General features: G+C 60.3%; 1 protein-coding gene across 6 annotated transcripts in view; it reads right to left on the bottom strand.

Annotated features, from left to right (window-relative positions):
• Positions 1-20,359, bottom strand: part of Ptprs (protein tyrosine phosphatase receptor type S) — a 59,793-nt gene extending 39,434 nt beyond the window's left edge. For 3 of the 6 annotated variants that reach the window (XM_038321846.1, XM_038321838.1, XM_038321811.1), the window contains exons 1-2: positions 5,572-5,683; positions 1,994-2,179 (exon numbers count right to left, since the gene is read on the bottom strand). In XM_038321846.1, coding sequence (XP_038177774.1) covers positions 1,994-2,084 — 91 coding nt within the window. In that variant the 5' untranslated portion in view covers positions 2,085-2,179; positions 5,572-5,683. Of the gene's footprint in view, positions 1-1,993; positions 2,180-5,013; positions 5,141-5,571; positions 5,684-20,284 lie in introns of those variants that run through there. The other 3 variants (XM_038321853.1, XM_038321828.1, XM_038321820.1) reach the window with 2 other exon arrangements.
• Positions 20,360-20,860: the final 501 nt, after the last annotated feature.

Raw genomic sequence — 20,860 nt, forward strand, 5'->3', positions numbered from 1 at the left:
CAGGGCCCAGACTGCTGTATGTGGTGTGTCCCCATTACAGATTTGGGGGTGCTAATGGGTTTCCCAAGGTTCCTCAGAGAACTCAAAAATGACAACCCTTGGTCCACATCAGGTCCAGGCCCTGAGGTAACTCCATCCAAGGCTGGGGAATCACTCCAGCTGGGTGGGACCGCCCCTAGAGGTGGACACGCCCCTCATGTCCTCCAATCCAGTCGGCCCTGGGGAGCTGCCCCCTACCGACCCCTCAGTGAGTCCACATTTCCACAGCACCTCTCTTCCCTTTCGTGGCACCCTCAGTGACCTCTAAGAACATGGGCCCCTGCCCCTCTGCCGCTGGCCCCTGGTGCTGAGCAGACGTCCATCAGTCCATCCGGCTCTGGGCCCTGAGCCAACCCTGTAGAGGCTGCTCTGCCCGCTGCAGTAGACAGAATTTTCTGGTTCCTGCCATCTCTACTTGGCACGCACACACCCATTTTCCAAAAAGGAAAACCACCTTGGTCCTGCGAGGGTGGATGCTCTCTAAGGGACTAAGTCCCCTCAGCACCGAGCCTGAATGGGCTCACCGAATTCTTACACTTATTTGTACAGAGGCCTAGAGGGGACACGCGGTCCCCAGCTCATGCTGGGCAGTTAGGGTCTAACCTGGCCCCACAGGGCTCCATGTCATGCTTCCCCAGCCCCGTCCTTAGAAGAGACTGAAGTCCACAATGGACGTCGCATCTTACAGAGGCTGACAAAGCTGTGGCCTGGCTCAGCTTTTCCACTTCAGCCCATGTGGGAGTCAAGGCTAGGGCTGGGATATCTAGGGACATCTGTCCCGGCCCCCCCATGCCCGTCCCACCCACCTACCCCCAGCAGCCTGGGAGGGTCCCCAGGACCCAGAGCTGTTTCTATATCAGAAATTGACCACTAAGCCCACCGAACACTTCAGTGCCAACCACGGTGGCCGTAACCATCTAGGTTCTGGGTGAAGGGCTTCCAGCTGGACGGAACCATGTTCTGGGCTCTGGACAGCACAGCCTTGGAGACCAGACCTGGCTTTCATCTGTCACTCACTGGCCACAACACAAACACCTAAGCCTAGGCTGGGACTCCTGTCCAAAACCACGGCCCTCCTCAGGACATCCTGGATCAGCCATCTGGGTCCCAGGTGCCCACCCTCTACAACTGCATTACCAGCTCTGCCCCCTCCCTACTTCCTACGAGGAGAGGGGTTTGGCCTGCCCTTACCCTCCAAGGCCCCTTGGGTAGGGGGTCTCCTATGCAATGATGGATCTTGGTGCCAAGCCCAAACTGAGGTTCTGTATATATCTTAACAATATGGAAAATGTGGCCCTGCTTTTGTCTGAAGCACAGACAAATTTCGTGCGTGCGCATGCAGCACCCTTGCGAGTCAGAAGGGGGCGGTCAGAGCCCCTGAAACAGGAGTCACAGACCGTTGTGAGTGCCCAGGTGGGTGCTGAGAACTGAACCCAGGTTATATGAAGAACAGTTGGTGCTCTAACCGCTGAGCCATCTTTCCCACTCCCTTTTGGGTTTGTTTTGGTTCTTTTAGACAGGGTCTCACTAATCAGCCAGGGCTGACCACAAACTCACAGAGACCCACTCGCCTCTGCCTCCTTCCCAAGTGCTGGGATTAAAGGTGTGCACCACCACCCCAGACTAACAGCACCTTTTATTTTCAGACTTTCCATGGTCAGTCAACCCCCCAGGAATGTCAGCAGACGCTTATATACCGACAAAACCCTGGCCTCCAGACCCTCTCTCCTGAGAGCCTATCTCAGCTCCTCCTGGCTGGACCTGACCTGACACTGCTACCGTGCCACCAGCACCACCTCGCTGTCTCCAGCCGTTCACATGTCTAGGCACCAGGCCTCAAGTGTGGGAGCTCTGTCTGGGTCGCACCAGGAGGCGGTGGGCTGGGGAGCTACACACACACATGCCGTGGACCAGCGCATGGCCAGGTCCACCCCACTCCAGCCGGGCCTCTTACCTTCAGCGGTGCATCCTCTGGTCAGCAGTATGAGGAAGAGCCCCACGGGACCCACCACAGACGCCACGCTGGGACTCCAGGTGGGCGCCATGCTTGGCAGTGGCCTCTGGCCTCTGCCCCGGTGGGGGACGGTGCCCCCGCCCCTCACGGAGAGGCCTCGAGCTGAGGTGTCCAGAGGGGCAGCAACTGTGGAGACAACAGAGTGGCAGTGAGGGAATGGGCTTCCCTGCAGGGGGCGCTGGGCGAGGGAGCCACAACCAGGGACCCATGTGTGGGGTTTCTAGAGACCGCATCTCCTGTAGCCCAGGCTGTCCTCCTGGCCCAGGCTATCCTCCAACTTCCTATGCAGCCAATAACCTTGAACTCTCAACCCTTTTACCTTCAGCTCACCAGGTCCCGGATGCTGGGGTGAAGACCCTGCAGGTACCTCCGCCCACATACTGAGCCCCATCCAACAATGAACCCGCTAAGCTTGGACCTTAACCTTCTGGCCTCTAGAGGCCAGTGTAGGCAAAGTCTCCACCCCCCAGCTGAACCCCATTACCTGCCTCAACACCCCCTACCCTGATAGGCCACAGCTTCCAGGGCCCCCAGGACAGCTGGCGCTGCCTCTCCCCGACCGGCTGAGTCTCAAGTCATCAAAGCACTCCACTGCCCAGCTCGGAAACAGCAGATGTGGCGCCATGGCTTTACCCAGCATCCTGCATAGGCGCAGTCTCCAGCCTACCCACAAGGACCTAAGTTCCCGGGGCAGCATCCCTCGGGCACGCCTCGAACCCAGAACCAGCTGTGCCCCAGCATCCTGAAGTTCACAGTCTACCTCGAGCTAAGGCAGTGGGGAAGAAAGGCCAAGGAGAGGCCAGAGAGTGTGACCACCACACCCCAGGAGGACCCAGGCTGTGGTCTTGGGGAGGAGAGAGGCGCATAATGACAGGTGACCCTATGATTCTGTCTCCCAAAATACCCAGCTGTGGTTGCCTCACCCAGCCCCGAAGGAGGGCAGGGCCTGCAGTGGCCAGTTCATGGCCTAGTGTGAGCCAGGAGGGCATGGATGGGGGAAGGCAAGGAGGGACACGTATACACATAGTCAGACCACAGTCACACAGACATATACACAGCCAGTCAGACAGTAGACAGACCCAGGGAACACAGTCAGATGGCGGGCAGACCTGGACATAGGCCGTGGTGAGCACACAGATACGTCTAACTCTGACTCTCACAGGCAGGCGCCAAGATGAGGACGTCCCCACTTCTATGCCAGTCTGATTCTGCACGCAGTCAGACTGCACACGACACCCATGGACCCAATCTACTGGCAACCAGGTGGACAGATAAAGCCCGAAATCAGCCTCTCGCCTGGGACCCACCCTGTAGCCCAACACTCAGGAAGGAGGGCCGTGCCAGCCAGGGCAGGCTGCCCATGCCAGACTCACCCGAGGCGCCTGTGCGTGGCTACAGCGAGGACGGGAGCAATCAGGCCTAGGACACGCGGACAAAGCCTGGCAAAGCCCCTGGGGTTAACTGAGAAACCACGCAAGCCCACAGCCCAGGATGTGTAAGGGATGTCCCCCAGGTGATGCCACTCTGGCCTGTCAGGGTCCCGGCTTTGTGTCACATAGCGATGGAGTGGGGTCTAAGGGACACAGGCAGAGGGGATGGGACGTGGGGTGGGGGCAGGAAAAGAGCAGCTGAGGAAGTCCACACACCATCCCATGCAGATAGAAAATTCAAGAGTCTGTCACACCTCATTGTCCTTGAGGGTTTTTGGGGGTAGGACGAGGATGCTGTGTCACCCTAACTTGGTCCATCCTGTCCTAGGGTCTTTGTGCACAAAACTGGATATAATATCATCAATCATTATAAGCTGGGGAAACTGAGGCTCAGGGAGGCATTAGGGCTCCTCCAGGCTGCCTCAGCTGGAGCCTGGAAGGCATCTGGACTGAGTCTTGCCGGCCAGCCACCTCTGGGGGCTTCCAAACTGCACCCCCAGGGAATGAGCAGGCGCCAGGCTGCAGGTCACGCGGGCCTGGAGCCGGCTTTCTGTGCCCACGCGGCCCAGGAGCATAAAAGGGTGATTATAACCCAGGCTGCACAACACACAGGCTCTGGGTCCCCCGCACAAGGGGCGTCTCCTGGAGCCCAGACAGGCCTTCCCAAGCCCTGGAGGACACCGGAAGCTGGAGCCCCGGACAGTCCCATGACTATCATGCCCCATGCCTGGGTCAGAGACTCCAGGGTGTGGGGGTGTCCTCCCAGATCAGTGGGGTGTCAGCCAAGAGGACTTACAGTAGAACCCGCTTGGCCAGGAGGCAAAGTGCCCAGAGGACACCACTTCTCCAGCCAACTGGTCCCTCAGGCTGGTACCACCCATCCCCAGCCCAGAGCTGGCTTTAATTACTACAGATCTATTGAGGGGTGAACATCAAGGCCAGGAGTGGGTGGGAGCTGCCTGAGCGCCAAGCCCGGCCCCAGAGAACAGCTGATCACACCTACTGGTCAAGGAAACCGAGGTTCGGAGAGGGGGTTGCTGTGCCCAAAGGGCAAGGATGGAGTGGTCAACCTTCCTTGGCTGCCACCAACCTCTGTGCTGAGGAAGGTACTCAGGCTGCTGGCTTGGCCTGCACTCTCTCCCAACTACCCATGATTCAAAGCGTTAAGCCTCTACCAGATGCCCCTTCTCACATGCGGCTCCAACAACACATCCTTCAAGCTCTAAGACACCCTCCCCCCATCAGAGCTGGGACTCAATTCCTCTCTAGAATCTTCCGTGTCTCCCACCTACATCCACCATGACCCACTCCTTGCCTGAGTCCGTCCTGATGTTGCATGCTGTTCCTTGCCAGCGGCACACCCTTCCCCGTTCCCCATCGAACACCAGCCCTACATCCCTCCAGGTTCCCCAGGTGGAATCCCAAAAACACTGTCGGGGCACTTTCCCAAATATACTTTCCCAGCCCCGCCCCCACTCCCTCCATGCAAGAATTAAAACGAAAGTCGAACGCAACGACGCCTACCCGTACCTGAACCTCGCTGGGCGCTTTAATCCACTACACCCCTCTGCACTAGAAGGGGAAACTGAGGCCGCAGAGCCGAGCTCTGCAGAGCAGACCGGAGGAGACAAGAGTGAGATGTACGTCTGCTGAGGACCTGGGGACAGGAAAGGCCCAGGCGTGAAGTTGTGGGGTGAGCTGTGGGCGTGGCCGGGGCCCCTTTGAGTCCCAGGACCCTCGAGGTGCGCGGGGGTGCAGGCAGCCCCGGGGCGGGTGAGCGGGAAAGTTTCTGTTCTCCGAGCGCCCCTCCCCCTCCTGATAACTCAGCGGTCCGCGGGCTCCGCCCCCAGGTGGGGGAGGAGACCGCGGAGCATAACGGTCCCGAGCTCAGCCAAGTGAGGGGCGCGGGCAGGGTACTCGCGGGACCGAGGGAACCCGAGCGGTTCCGATCGCGCCCGAGCGCCCCCGATCGCGCCCGAGCGTTCCCGAGGTCCGGCGCGCAGGGACGCGGGGGTCCCCAGGCTCTTTGGAGGATACCGGGACCGTGACAAAAGCCGAGCAGGAAGGCGGCCTGTCCGACCGACTCACCGCGGCTTCCAGGTCCTGGCTGGCCGCTCGCCACACAATCCGTCAATCAGCTCCCGCACAGTTCAGCGCGGAGACTTGGCGCAGGCAGCGGAGGAGCCGACGGACAGGGGGCGGAGCCTGGACTGCGGGGGCGGGGCCCTGAGGCTCCGACGAAGGGGCAGGAGGCGGGGCTTCCTAGAAAACCGGGCTAGGGGGCGGGGCCTCGCAGTGGCAGACTGAGGGCAGACTCAGGAGAGGGCGGAGCTTCACGGTGACAGGCGAAGGGCGAAAGCAGGAGGGCGGGGCTGAGGAGATCCCCAAGACCTCCCAGGGGCGGAGACGCCGATGGAGTTGAGACTGGCTGGCTGGGGCCGTGACTTCTTCAAACCGGAGGCGTGGAATGTAGGGCTCCAAGGGGCGGGACTTTTGGTGGGCGTGGCTTTCTGGCACAAAGCCGGGCTAGAGGCGTGGTCCCGGAGGCCAGGCTCCGCGGTAGGACACGCCCGTCTTCTGAAGGCGGGAGGGGGGGGGGGAACGGGACCGGCCGGAAGTGAGGCGAAGTGACCCCCCGAGCCTCAGTGTGGGGGGGATGGCCATAACTGATACCCCAGACCCGGTTTACAGCGGCGCCATCGCCATAGCAACAGATGCAAGCAGGGCCGGGGATGGTCCAGGAGCCCCAAACCAGCTCAGGCCTCTGGTCCCCTCACCCTAGGTTCCCCTGGGGTTTTAGGGGCTGTAAAGCGCGGACCTGGGGGCCGAAGCTCCCGCCCAACTGCACGCCAGATTGGAAACAGATGCTGCTTCCCACACCCTCCGCACACAGACTTGGTGGAGGCTTGGGGTCCGCGCAGGGGACTCAGTGCTCTCACCCCTCCCCCATGTCCCAAAGAGCAGGCCAGGCGACCCACACACAACAGGACGACTCACCACGTACTGAAAGGCCCTACAATAATCAGGGACACAGCAAGGCTGGAGTCCCCTGATACCCAGTTGGTGACTTATAAACGACAACCCCGGGCCAGATGCCTGTCCCTTTGGTCATATAGCAAGTGTGAGGCTGGCCTGTTCCCAAAATCAACAAAATGCCTGTCTGGCCGGGCTCAGGCATGCAAAGGCCCAGGCAACCCGCAGCAAGCTCTAGGATGTCTACCTGCCCAAGCCCCTTGGGCTGTGCAGTGCAGATAGGGAGGAGCCTCTGGGCTGCCTAGCTTTCAGGGGACAGTAGCCAAGGGCTAGCTTGCTTCCAGTCTGCCTGGGTCTTTTTTTTTTTTTTTCTTTTCAAGCATATGGAACTGATATCCTGCCCCTTTTCACCATGGTAACCGCACTGGGCTGGGACACAGCCACCGCCATGGGAGTCAGGGAAATCTGGGCCAGGTGTCCTTCTGCACTGGGCAATACAATCTGTAGAGCTCCAAGCACCCTGACACAGCGCTGACGGCACATGTATCAACAGCTGGTCACAGGACCCACCTCTATATCAGAAGTGTCCTCAGATGAGCAGCTGGGATCTGCCATAACCCCCCCCCCCATCAGCACACAGCAGGTCACCCAGGAAGCTCTCAGCAAAGAGCCACCTGGCTCCACTCCAGCCCGGCCTGTTTTCTGTAAAACAGTTTCTGCTAGTCTACTGTAGAAAGCCAATCACAGTAGAGACCAGGAGGTGACAGGAAATGGGGGGACAATGTGGATAAACGAGGGGCTACGAGGGAATGGGATCGATGTGGAAAGGAGGCAGCGAAAGAACATTCCAACACGGCAGCTGTGCGAAGGCCCTGGGGCAGAACTGATCTTTCCTCGTGGCTGGAGCAAAGGGCAGGGAAGTAGAAGGCAGAAGTGGGAAAGCTCCGAGCAGGGCTCCGTGGGCTTTAACCTTGAGGGAGGTGGGAGCCACAGAGCTGTGGGCAGGAGGGATGAGACTAGGGGTTGGAGTCAGGAGCCCAGGATGGAGGACACAGGCAGGGGAGGTGGATTCCGGGTGAGTTTTCCGGGGACTGGTTATTAGGCTAGGAAAGTCCAGTGCCCCCTGAAGGTGAGCACTCAAGGGGTGTCCTTGAGCACCAACCCCAGTGGTTCTGGAACCTGCGGTCACTACGTCCTCCATCGCCACGAAGATGCAGCCACCCTTGGGGAACAGACACGGGGACGGATCGCGTCAGTGGCTCCTGCAGCTGGGATGTTGGGGGGGTAATTTTTGTTTTTTCAAAATAACTTTTCTTCTAATTATGAAACAGTCCCGTGCAGGAAAAAAAGATCCGCAGATGTCCGCAGAAAAGGGGAAAATAAAAGTTACCCAGAATGCACAGGGCCAGGGTAGGAACAGTGTGCTGGACTGTGACTATTCATTCCATCTTTCCTGGGAACACAAACTGAGGACCTACTATGTGCGGGGCTGCTGGGGACAGGGTGGAGGTTGGGCCTGAAGCAGCCCCACCACAGGCAGATGAGGCTGTAGAGTTGGGTGACACTGGGTCCCCTCGGCTGGGTGAAGTCACCAAGTGAGGCATTGAAACATCCCACAGGAGGAACGGCACTCCTCCGTCCAGGCCTGTCTGGGCTGGGTTATGTCCTATTAACTACGTTCCCCAGGTTCTGAACTTGCAGCAATACCCCTGCAATCCTCAGTTTTTTACAAGTATTGAGATGACAGATCTCAACCACATTGGGGTTTACCCTCCTGAGACCACACGCTGGCGTGTGTCCCCCAGGTATACATACGGCCAGGCTCACTATGGAGTTCTGGGACGTCTCTGCTTCTGAATGGGGTCCACAGGCAACACCGCCCCTGGTGGCTGGGCAGGACCCGACCCATCAACACCCAACAACACACCTGGGGCATCGGTTTCCAAGGAACCACATGGTTGGTAGGGCTCCCTCCTAGAATGTGTGACCTGGGGCAGGAGCATGTGCCAACAGGCTGGGGAACCCACCCCACCCATGCTTACAGCCTGCGGGCACAATCGCTGCTCATCAGCAATTGTTATCTGCCAGGTCTGCCCACCCACGGGAGCCACGGGTTTCTTTCCTTTGGGATAAATCCAAAAGGCTTTCGGGTTTGGTTAGGTGCAGTGACGCTGTTCCTCCGTGCCTCCCTCCTCCCTCTCTGCTCCTCCCTTTTTCCTTCCTCTCTGCCTCCCTCCTCCCTGCTTCTCCCTGCCTTCCTCCTCCTTCTTTGCTCTTCCCTCCTCCCTTTCTGCTCCTCCCTGCCTCCCTCCTCCCTCTCTGCTCCTCCCTTTTTCCTTCCTCTCTGCCTCCCTCCTCCCTGCTTCTCCCTGCCTTCCTCCTCCTTCTTTGCTCTTCCCTCCTCCCTTTCTGCTCCTCCCTGCCTCACTCTTCCCACTCTGCTCCTCCCTGCCTCCCTCCTCCCCCTCTGCTCCTCCCTGCCTCCCTCCTCCCTCTCTGCTCCTCCCTGCCTTTCTCCTCCTCCCTACCTCCTTCCTCCTCTGCTTCTCCCTCCTCCCTCTCTGCTCCTCCCTGCCTTTCTCCTCCTCCCTACCTCCTTCCTCCTCTGCTTCTCCCTCCTCCCTCTCTGCTCCTCCCTGTTTCCTCCTCCTCTGCTCTTCCCTGCCTCCCTCCTCCCTGCCTTCCTCCTCCTCCTCTGCTCCTCCCTGTCTCCCTCCTCCTTCTCTGCTCCTCCCTACCTCCTTCCTCTTTTTCTGCTTCTTCCTCCTCCTTCTCTGCTCCTCTACATTCCTCCGCCATGCCAGGATCTCTGCACAGCTGGTCCTCTGCCCCGGGGCCTCCTCAACACCCCACCTTCCATCATACATCCCGGGATTTTATTTCTTTCGTGCGGTTCAGGATTTTCAATGCCCACGGCTGTTGACCGTCCCACCTAGCTGTGCAATTCGGGTTCCACCAGGCCCCTGCAGCTCCCACCGCCCTCACTCTGGCCACAGGGTCACAAAACTCCCCATTCATCAAGAAGTACAAGCCAAGACAGAGCAGGTACATGCACCACGTCACGCATGTCACACCCACTCTCAGGACCCCAGGGGACCAACCCGTGGGGTCGCCCAGACAGCCCCCTCACTCGGGGATCTTCTGACCAGTGTCACGTGGCTCCGCCTTAAACAGGTTCACATAAGGTGTCAACTGCACAGACCAGGGTGACAGACCTCAACCTCTCAGGGCTGGAAGGTACCCGACGCTTTAGCTGGGGTCCCCAGTGACCGGCGCCTGGGGCGGGGGAGGGACCCCGGAGCACCCCCCAGCCCAGCTAGGAAGAGAGAGGGAACCGCTTGCTGGGCTGGTGGCCCTGAGTCGCTAATGCGAATCGTCATCCCAAGTGGGTTCTTGACTGTACAATCACAAACCACAAAGGCAGAGACCCCGGTGTCTCTGGAGTCTTGAGCAAGCCTCTGCTACTCTCTGGCCTCAGTTTCTCCCACCGGTGCATGGCAGGGGAGCCGTGGCTATTTGGTGGCTGGGATTGAATTTTGAGCCTTCAAGGTCTGTGGAGATTGGGGAAACTGAGACAGGAGTCACAGACATCGCAGGAAATGTCCTCTGTGCAAAGGGAGGTAGGGCAGAGAACACCAGGACAGGATGACGTTCTGAGACACGCCAGCCAATCAGAAGAGGGCGGGACAAAGCCCAGGGGCAGTGCTAGGCGGGGTCAACAACAATCACCCCCCATCACGAGGAGCATTTGTAGAGTGCTTGCTGTACCACAGGCTCTAAGCTGAGGACAACCTGCTCGTCGAAGACACACTCCCTCGAGCCTACTGATGCCCGTCTGCAGCGACCTAAGAACAACACGGGATCCGCCAAGGCGAGCATCAGCTCAGCTGCAGTTAGGCTAGAAGGGTTGTTTCCTTTCTCTCTATATACAAGGTCTCACCACATAGCCCGGGCTGTCCTGGAACTGACCCTGTAGCTCAGGGTGACCTCCAACACAGAGATCCTCCTGCTTCTGCCTCCTGAGTGCTGGGATTAAAGGTCAATGACCGCTTTCAAGAAAAGCGAGAGAGGGGGCTGGAGAGATGGCTCAGAGGTTAAGAGCATTGCCTGCTCTTCCAAAGGTCCTGAGTTCAATTCCCAGCAACCACATGGTGGCTCACAACCATCTGTAATGGGGTCTGGTGCCCTCTTCTGGCCTGCAGGTATACAGACAGAATATTGTATACATAATAAATAAATAAATATTTTTAAAAAGCGAGAGTCACACACACTGGGGGACGCACCCGGGGCTTGGGGCAGGGTCACACACAATGGGGGATGCACCCGGGGCTCAGGGCAGGGACATACACTGGGGGACGCACCCGGGGCTTGGGGCAGGGTCACACACAATGGGGGATGCACCCGGGGCTCAGGGCAGGGACATACACTGGGGGACGCACCCGGGGCTTGGGGCAGGGTCACACATGCTGGGGGACGCACCCGGGGCTCGGGGCAGGGTCACACACACGGGGGGACGTACCAGGGGCTGGGGGGGGGGCTGCTGAGCGTGGAAGGCACAAAGGACAAGCGCATCATGGTTGCAGAGGCCTCCGTCAGGGTGGGAAAATGAGCAAGAGGGGTCAGGGTCCGATATCCACAGTGGCAGATGCCTTTCAGCCCAGCACTCGGGAGGCTGAGGCAGGAGGCTTGCACGGAGTTGGAGGCCAGCCTGGACTACAGGGCGAGGCCAAGAAAGAAAAGTCAAACCCTAAAATCAGACACATCCATCCCCAGGAAAGCAACTCATCCCCTTCACAGTGACCCCCAGTGCCTTGGGAGTCAAGTGATCAGAACCCTCAAGTCCAAGTTCCAGGGAAAACGAGTGCTGCAGGGAAGCAGCGCAGCCAGTGGAGTGTCTGCTGGACAAGCACCCACTAAAGAAGCCAGGCATGGTGACCCCAATGAGACCACACCTCAAGATACGAGGGGGTGGGGAGACATGCGGTGACTGTAGTGACACTTTGTAACCTAACAAAGCTTGCCTGAAGATCAGAGTGCAGAACTAAGCCACTAGTTAGCCATGTCAGGCAGTGGTGGCACACACCTTTACTCTCAGCACTCAGGAGACAGAGGCAGATGGATCTCAGAGTTTACACCAGTCTAAAAGAGAAACCGGCAGCCAGTGGTGGCTCACACCTTTAATTCCAGCACTGGGGAGGTGGAGACAGGAGTGATATGGCTGGGTGGAGAGAGGAATATAAGGCAGGAGGAGACAGGAGCTCAGTGCAGTCTGAGGATCCAGTCTGAGGTTTCATACAGACAGGGTCGCCCCTTTGGTCTGAGCATTGGTAGAGGTAAGCATTCTCTCGCGGCTGGCTGCTCTGTTTCTCTGATCTCTCAGCTTTCACCCCCTAGTATCTGACTCCGGGTTTTTATTATGAATAACAATTAGAATTCGTGCTACAGCGGCTACACTATGCTATTAAAAAATTACAGAAAATGATTGCCAGGCATGGTGGCCACACCTCCAATCCCAGTATGGGAGGCTGAGGCAGGCAGAGCTCTGTGAGTTCTGGGCCAGCCTGGGCTACACGGAGAAACCGGGTCTTAAAAAACCAAATAACAACAACAACAAAACTACTACATAAAACTGACAAAGAACCCAAACCACCAAGGTGTGGAAAAACTGAGGGTGAGTACAGCCGGGGACCCAAGGACCCCACACAGGCCCTTGGGGTAGGAGACATTGGATGCAGAGTCCAGTTTCTCTGGAGCACCCTGGGGAATGAAGATGGGGGTGGGGTCCCTGGGGTCCAAGGATGGTATGTAGGTCTGGGGGGCTGAGGATCGGGGTTGGGGGCCCTGGGTCCTGAGGACGGGGATTGGGGGGCCTTGAGAGCTGAGGACAGGGTTGGGGGGGGCTCTGGGTTCCGAGGACGGGGGTTGGCGGGTCCTGGGTGGCTGAGGATTGGGGGGTCCCTTGATCCTCTGAGGTCCAAGGGAGTGTTGGACTCTGGGGGCTGGAGAGGCTGCTGGGTTCCAAGAACAGAGTTGAGGGATCCTGGGGTGCTGAGGATGGGGGTTGGAGCCTGGGTCCGAGGACAGGGTTGAGGGGTCCTAGGGGACTGAGGATGGGGGTTGGGGGGCCTGGGTCCCAAGGAAAGGGGTTGGGGGGACTCTGGATTCCAAGGACAAGGGGTTGGCGGGTCCTGGGTGGCTGAGGATGGGGGGTCCCTTGATCCTCTGAGGTCCAAGGGTATGGGGGCCTCTGGAGGCTGGATGGGGGTTGGGGGGCCTGGGTCCGAGGACAGGGGTTGGAGGATCCTGGAGGGGCTGAGGATCGGGGTTGGGAGGCTCTGGGTTCCGAGAACGGGGGTGGTCCCTGGGTTCCGATGACGGGGGTTGGGGAGTCCTGAGGGCTGAGGATGGGGTTGGGGGCCCTGGGCCGGTAGTGAAACCATATATTCAGCAGAATCTCAAACAAAAGCCCCAGGCCTGCCCGTCTCTCCGGCCTCTACCGTGCTGAGCGATGAATTACCCACAATGCCCGGCCAAGCGCAAGTGGCTCTTGGCCCGCATCCTAAACCAATTCCTACTTGTCCGTGTGTAATTTCCTCCCCTCCCCCTCCGTCCTCGGCTGCGGGGACACAGACGGAGGAGTGGGGGGCAGAAGGAACCCCCGAGCGGAGGCAGGGGGCCGCCTGCCGAGGGGCCTGCCATCGGGGCCAGCTGGCACCGGCCTGGCGCTGCGGACCGGGAGGCAGGCGGCGGGGGGGGGGGGGGGGGGGTGGGGGGGGGTGGGGAGATGTCTGCGTGCTGAGCCGTCTTTGGTTAGCACCTTGCAGCCCAGAGCTTTCCACCCAGTCTGTCTGTCCCAGGTGCTGTTCTGAGTACATACTGAGTGCTGGACTAAGTACTTTCACTCGCCATTGCCTGGTGACCCTCGCACCACAGTCCACCCTCCCCTCGGCCCAGAGCCCTCCCTGGCTCCCGCCTCCCTCCATGAACCCCACTGGTGCCACTTAGAGAACTTTGCTCAACGCGGGCTTTGCGTCCTTGCTGTGCGGTCTCAGACAGTGGCTTGGCCTCTCTGGGCAACGGGACCGTCATTCCAGAACAATCCAGCCTTCTCTGCCTCTAGAGGAGACTTGACAGGTTCCTGCGGCCTTCCAGCTGACCCCCTTCCCCTCTCCCACCCTCACCGCGGCAGTCAGCTCCCCCAGGCCCTGTGCGGTTCTTCTCTGCCTTGTCTGGAGGTTTCTGGACGTCACCGACCCGGGGAGACATTCTGCGCCCGTGAGAGGACGTGTTTACACAGGCCGTGCTAAGCAGGCAACCCAGCCCCAAACTCACAACCCTGAAGATGTTTTTATGGAAGATTAATTTTATTTTTTCTGTGTCTATGCACGTGCATGCAGTGCCTGCGGAGGCCGGAAGGGGGCGTCGTGTTGGTGGCCCTGCCCGAACCCAGGCAGGCAGAAGGGAACCCCGGCCTTAGAGCCAACCACCGCTAACTTCCCAGCACAGAGAGGTCTCCACAGCACTGATCCTCCCGCCCTTGCCAGCTGGACCCCGTCGGTGGCCAAGTCCTCGGCCACACGTGGTCCCGTGGGTGCCCAGCTTCCTCAGACCTGGGGGGCGGGATCCCCACCGCATCTATTTCTGCAGCCACAGGACAGCGCGTCACATCCGTGGGCAGCGCCGGAACTTGGGATGCGGCTATTTCTGGAGACAGAGGTGAGAAGCAGGGGCGGAAGGAGAGGCCGGGACTGCCAGGGCCAAAGAGGGAACAGGACAGAGTCACAAATGCTGTCCCTGCCCCACAGGGCAGCCCTGTGCGGAGGGTTCCTACTGTGTGCAGGCTGGGGGGCCTATGTGTCCTGGGGCAGAGGATGTGCAAAGGCCCCAGGGCCGGTGGAGCCAGTGCTGGAGGAGGGAGGGGAGGAAGAAAAGAAGGGAGAAAAGGAGCAAAGGGAAGGAGGGAGGAGAGGAAGAAAGGGAGGTGAGGAGGGAAAGAAGGGAAGGGAGGAGGAAAGGGAGGAAAGAAAGGAAGGAAGGAGGAAGGGAAGGAAAGAAAGGAGGGAGGAAGAGAGGGAGGGAAGGGAGGGAGAGGAGAGGTGGGAAGGGAGGGAAGGGAGGGCTGGCAGGGCCCTGGCTTTAGGGAGGACATAACCTTTGATCTGGGGGAAAGTGGAGGGTGGTGGGCAGAAGAAGGAGGGGTAAGGAGTGGGAGCCGGGAAGGGGGAGGGCCTTCACAGGGCCTGGGGACACTGGAAGTTGCTTTTTCCCTCACAAGTGCCAGGCAGCAAGCGACTGGAAGGCCCAGAGGCCTGATGCAGGGTGGTGGGTGCCAGGGAAGAGGGAGGGATCCCCAAAAGCTCCAGTGCCAAGGTAGGTTAGCCTGACCCTGACTGGATTGATTCAGGTGGGGACTGTGCTCTAAGCACCCAACAGGAAGCCTGGGAGAGCGCCAGTACCGCCAGGCTTAGTTCACCATCACTCATTGCAAGAGAGCTGTTCCCAGAGAGCACTTGACTTAGCCCCTGAGAATCCCGGCTTTTCGGGGTGATCCTTCCTACCCGCAAGGCCCACAAGGCCTCGTGGCTCAAAAGCAGCTGCACGAGCACCTGCCATCCACCCGCCCCCCTTCCCGCACTTTTCCAGAGAATGCAGACGCTGCAGGGGACACCCGAGGCCATGCCAGGCCCTGCGGGGTCACCGAGCCGGGGCCCCAGAGCCAGCCACCCGCAGCCTCCGGCTCCTTCGGAGCCACCGACAGTTTATCTCTTTCTACTCCGTAAACAAATGTCAGCGAAAATAAATAGTTTTTAACAGGCTCATTAATTGAGTTAGGGAAGAAGGCCCCTCCCCCAGGCTACAGTGGGGAGCTGACGGGAGGGGAGGACGCACGGAGGACTGGAGGGGGAGAGCACCCCCACTGCTGCCTGATGCCTCAGGAGAAACTGAGGCCTAAGAGGAGGGCCTGGCACTTGAACCTGGGACCTCTGGCTGTCAGGTGACTCCCCACCTGAACCCGGAGCTCACTGATTGGCTGGGGGTGGGCCATTCCGCCCCCACAGCGCCGGGTTATGGGGTCACAGGGTCAAGCTACACTAAGCTCTCCTAAAAGGACACACAGCTATCCCCTTGAACTCGCCCTCGGGGCCAAAGCCACGTGGGAGCCATGGGAACCCCGGCTGCTGACCAGAGAGGCTCAGCAACAGTCCCAAGACCACACAGCCCCCAGGGAACAAGAGCAAGCACGAAGCTCCTGATGGGGTCTGGGTTCAAATCTGCCTCCTCCGCCCATGAGCTGTGTGACCACCAGAAGGTCGCTGACCCTCTCTGTGACCTCACGCAGCAGCCAGCGGTTCCCTGATGTGTGTAGGCACAACCCATTGCCAGCTGGTGAAACTGAAGCACTGCATGGCTCTAGGAGTGTGGGGTGCTGGGAAATGGGTACCCTCACAAGAGCTTGCTGAGACCTGGGATGGGAGCACGGGTGAGGCCCGTGAGGTGGGAGCTGAGCAGCCCGTGGCCCAGGATGACCTTGAACTCGGGACTCTGCTGCCTCCACCTCCTGAGTGCTGCAGTGGTTGCAGGCCTGTAAGAAGCTGCTCTTTTTGAGGTTTCTGCCTCAGTTTCCCTTTTTTTGACCGGTGGGTAGCCTGCTCTAGTGCTGGCCCAGCTGAGCCCACACAGGCCTTTCCTCAGACCCAACGTCCCTGCTCAACCCTGGAGAATTCTGGGAAACCGACCGAGTGTTTCCTCTTTCAATTTTTAAAAAAAATTGTTTATTTTCTCTTTTGTGCAAGCCACGTGACAAGCCACGAAGGGTGTTCGGTGGATAGAGGACAACTGGGAATGGGTCCTGGGGTTGGGACTCAAACTCAGGCCTGCAGGCTTGGTAGCAAGTGCTAGTCGTAGCCCAGGCTAGCCCCGTGCCTCTGAACAGTCAAGGATGACCTTGAACCCGAGCATCCCACCTGCGGGACCCCTCCAGAACCCCACAGAAGTGGGGCGGCCTGGTTAGGCAGCCAGCGGCAGGAATGCCCCAGTTTGCAGCACTGAGTCATCCGGCTCAAGGGGCCAGGGAGGAGGCAGGAGGGTGCCGGGAATCACCGCTAAGCACCCATTGTATACATCCGCAGCAACAGACAACACAGAGAGGTGGAGCCCCTGCCCCAGGCCACACAGCCTCAGAGCAGCAGAGGTGGGATTTGAACCTGGTCCCCACCCTTTCTCTAACTCGCGAGTGCGGCAACTGTGCCAAGGCTACCACTCTGGCTGTGTGGCGTGGGGCGATATCGGCCCACAGCGCACAAGGACACGGGGTCGCGGTTTCCTACTGGGAGCCTGGGACAGACATGGGCTCAGCAGGACACAGAAAGGCCTAGAAACCCAGCCGGGCTGCACAGTACAAATACCGGGCGAACTGAGGGGTCGTGGGCCAACAGGAGGGGGACATCCGACTCACAAGGGGGACAGGCGAGCCCGGGCTGGCTCTCAGCTAGGGTGGACATGGCGTCAATCCCTGGTCAGGGCCCCGCTGCAGCTCTGCCAGGCGGAGGTGGGGGGCAACGACGAAAGAAGGGAGGAACAAAATTAGGTAAGGGGAAGCCGAGGATGCGAGGCCCTGACAGCCGCCTGTGCGCCAGGATCCGCGAGACCTCGAGGGATGCCCCAGGCCTTTTCCCAGGCTGGCCACCCAGACACTCCTCCATTTGTGTTCTTTAAAAGAATTTAATTATCCGGGTTTTTTTTTTTTCATATAGGAAAAAAAGGGGGAGCGGGGAAAGCCAGAGATCAAGATGGGGCAACCCCGACTTCACTGGAGCGCTGTGCAGCCTCAGGCTCAGACACCCTCTCTGGTCAGCCTTGGCAAACAGCAGTTTCTAATCCCTACGGTCAAAGTGCCCCTGGTGACAGCACTGCCAACCCGTCCTCCCCAGCCAGCCGCCCGCTTCCCCCCAGCAGGCAACTCCCCCTCTGATTTCAGGAAAGATTCAGCTCTCATCCCTGCGGCCTGGCCTTTGTTTAGGGACCCCTCGATGGGTACAGTAGCTGTGTGGCTGCCCGACCTCCCTAACACACGCCCCAGCACGGGCTGGGCCACCGTCAGCCACAGAGGACAGAGGAAGGGCGGCCGGCCTCCTCTTCCCGGGACTTCCAAGGTTCTGGGATGTCAGGTGCGCCTGGAACGCAGGACTAGAGGGGGCTAGACCCGAGCACCGGGATGCACAGCAAAGGGGAAACAGTCAGACTTAGGTGCACATCCTCCCTCATTTGGGACCCTAGGCTGAGGGCTCCCCACAGGAGCTCGGGAAACCCCCCAAAAGAAACCACAGCCACGAAACGGTCTGCAGACCCAACCAGACCCCAAGTCCAGGGCGGCAGACTCGGCTTCCATGTGCCCCCAACCGGGCGGGTTTATAAATATCCGGCTTTATTCTTAGGCGTCTCCTCGGGCTCGCCAGCACCCCGAACTTTCTCGACGCCCTCTCCTTCCCCCTTACGCGGCGGCTGAGATACAATTTCAGGGAACAGGTGAGCGTAAGGCCACGGGGCATTCTGCGGGCCCAGGCTGCCATAACCACTTCACAACCCCCCCATCCTCCTGGCCACCATTGAGGGGCCACCAGGACAGAATCACACGATGGCGGGGCCACCAGGACAAGGCCATGCGACAGGGCCACCGGGCAGGTGGGACACTGAAGCCACAGGTCTGCAGACTGAGAGTCGAGACAGCAGGGGAAACCGAGTCACCAAGAGGGACTCGGCTGCCTTTGAGTCCACGAGGGACGCCGAGACACCCCGTCTTCCTGGGGTGGTGGAGAAAAGAGCCCCGGAGGCCCTGAATCGGGTCAAGTCTGCGCGAGTCACAGGCCACGCTGCACTCCGGTGCAGACCGGGGGACCAAGGGAGGCTGTGGGGCGAGTGGTCCCCTCTGTACCTTTCTTCCACAGAGCCCCTCAACTCACAGGGACCCCGACAGCCTTGCCCGGCCACGCCCAGCGGGCATCGCTGTCGGCTGCGGGCGCCTCGGGGACCCGCACCCGCCACAGTTGCCCGCCCTGGGGACACCGATGTCACCTCTCGGCGGGACGGCGGCTGCGGCGCTCGCAGGCGGCCCGGGCTCCCGCCGCGGTTTATCCGCCCTGAGCCCAATTAGGAGGAGGTTCGGGCGGTCTCGGTGGCGGTGGCTGCTTCCCCCGGGGCACTGGGGGTGGGGGAGCCGTCCCCAAGAAGAAATGCGATGTCATGGTGAGGGTGTGTCCCCCTCATCTTCCCTGGGGCTCCGGATGGCACAGGACGGGACTTTGTGGGTCTCTCTGGAGGAGGCGGCAGTGATGGGCAGGGAGGCGGGGAGCCGGCCTGGCGTGGATATGGTCAGGGACCCGAGTGTCCCCCACAGTCCCGAGCTCGGGACTCTTCGGTTGGCCTGGCGAGAAGCCGCCCCCAGCCCCAGCTGCCCGCCTGCCACCGCCAAGAAATCAGCTGGCAGAAGGCAGGAGCGGGGACAGAAGGCAGCTGGAGATTGACAGGGGGAGGGACACAAAGAAAGGAGAAAGGACGGGGCAGGGGGAGGGGAGCCTATGCAAATGGAGTACCGACTCCCGGCCTCTAATGAGGGAAGGAGCCCGAGGAGGAGGGTCCCAGGCTAGCCCAGACAAAGCAGACAGCCGGTTCTCCACGCCCCGGAGGGGGACACAGAAGCCAGGACCCAGAATCCCGGTGGAGAAAGATGGGTACAGAGCTGTATCCCCCGGTCTAATACCCTCGGGGTCCCCCTCGTTCTGAAGCACAGTCTTTGGGTCCCCAAGTGCCCGTTCTGGATTGGGACATCTCAGAGGTCTCCCCCGGAGCATCAAGGACGCTTTTTGTTGAGGGGGGCACTCCTGGCTCGGGCTGGAGAAATGAAGCTGGGGTGAGGGAATCCCAGGCAGGCCGGGAGACACCCCAGGGAAGTGACCGTTAGGGGGTTCACTGGAAGAAGGGATGAGGTGGGGGTGATCGGGAAGGTGGGCGCTCTCACACCTGCTGCAGGCTTTCGGGGGGCATCTGGAGGCAGATCCAAGTGCAGGGAGAGGGGGTAACGGAACAGGGTTTTGGGGGTGTGGCAATCAAAAGGATCCTAGTTTGTAATGGTATCGGGATTTGGGGGCGAGGAGGTTCCACAAAGAGCGGGGAACTTGGCCTCGACCCAGCGCGCGCTGCAACTCGGGGTCCCCGCGATCGGACCCCCTTTCCACCTGCGCCCCAGGCCCCGCCCCCGGTGACGTCACCACCCCCAGACAGCCGGGGGGCTCCCGGGGTGTATGGGGGGCCCTGGGGCCGCAGGCTGCCTCTCCGGGAATACCCACGGGGCCCCGCACCGCGAAGACGGGAGGATGCGGAACCCTAATCCCGAGCCTGGAGGAGATCGCGGGGGCACCGGGGCCGCGAAAGGGTGGGGCTGAAGCCCCAGGTGTGCTGAAGTGCCGGGCCCGGTCCCAGCTCCCGACGGCGACACCGCGCACCGCGTCCCCGCCCGGCTGGTGCAGTCGGAGACCCTGGGCACCCGCCAAGTCGCCCGCGCGTCCCCATCCCTCACGGTCCTCATGCCTTCTGGCCTCCATCCCTCCGGTCCTCATCTCGCTCGTCCTCCATCTCTTTCGGTCCCCGTCTCTCTCCATCTCTATCCCTCCCGGTCCCCCATCCCCTCTCCATCTTGCAGAAACCGATCGGGGCTGCAGCCCAGACCCCCTCGTAGCACAAAGGCCGAGAAGCCTGAGAGCACAAAGCCGGCGCCGCCCGTCCCGCCCCCGTGTCCCCCGTGCATCCCTGAATGCCCCATGCACCCCGGTACCTGCGGGATCCGCATGCTGCTCCCGGCACCGGGTCGGCCCGGGCTCCGGCGGCTCAGCGTGCGCGCGCGGCCCGAGCTGCCTGGCGGGCGGGGCGAAAACCCACTGCGGCTCGCGCGCCCCCAGCCGGTGACGTCACCCTTCCGCCGCCGCGGCCGCGGGGCTGGCCGTGTGAGAAACTGCGCATGCGCGCCGAGAAAGGCCCAGCGAGAGGCGCGACTCGGTCACGTGCTGTGGGAGCCTTTAGAGGGCCGCGGGAGCACGTGGGGCGCGCGACACGTGGGCCAGACCTGCCTCCTCTCGCTTCCCTTTAAATTCAAGGTGTGGGGTAGCCCAGGCTAGCTTCGAACTCAATGTGGCTGTGGACGACCCTATGATCCTCCTGCCTCTACCTCCCCCTCTGCTTCCTTTAGCCAAAATATCCTTTTTTTTTTTTTTAAGCTTTCCTATCAAAGCGGAGCTTGCTGGCTTAAGAGGCTGAGGCAGGAGAAAGTCAAGTTTCTGGACCGCCTGGGCTAACAGTGAGTTAGAGATCAGCTTGGGAAAAGCCTAGAGACCCTGACATGAGATGAAAGGGG

The sequence above is a fragment of the Arvicola amphibius genome, chromosome 1, assembly GCF_903992535.2.
Source record: "Arvicola amphibius chromosome 1, mArvAmp1.2, whole genome shotgun sequence".
Lineage (NCBI taxonomy): Eukaryota > Metazoa > Chordata > Mammalia > Rodentia > Cricetidae > Arvicola > Arvicola amphibius.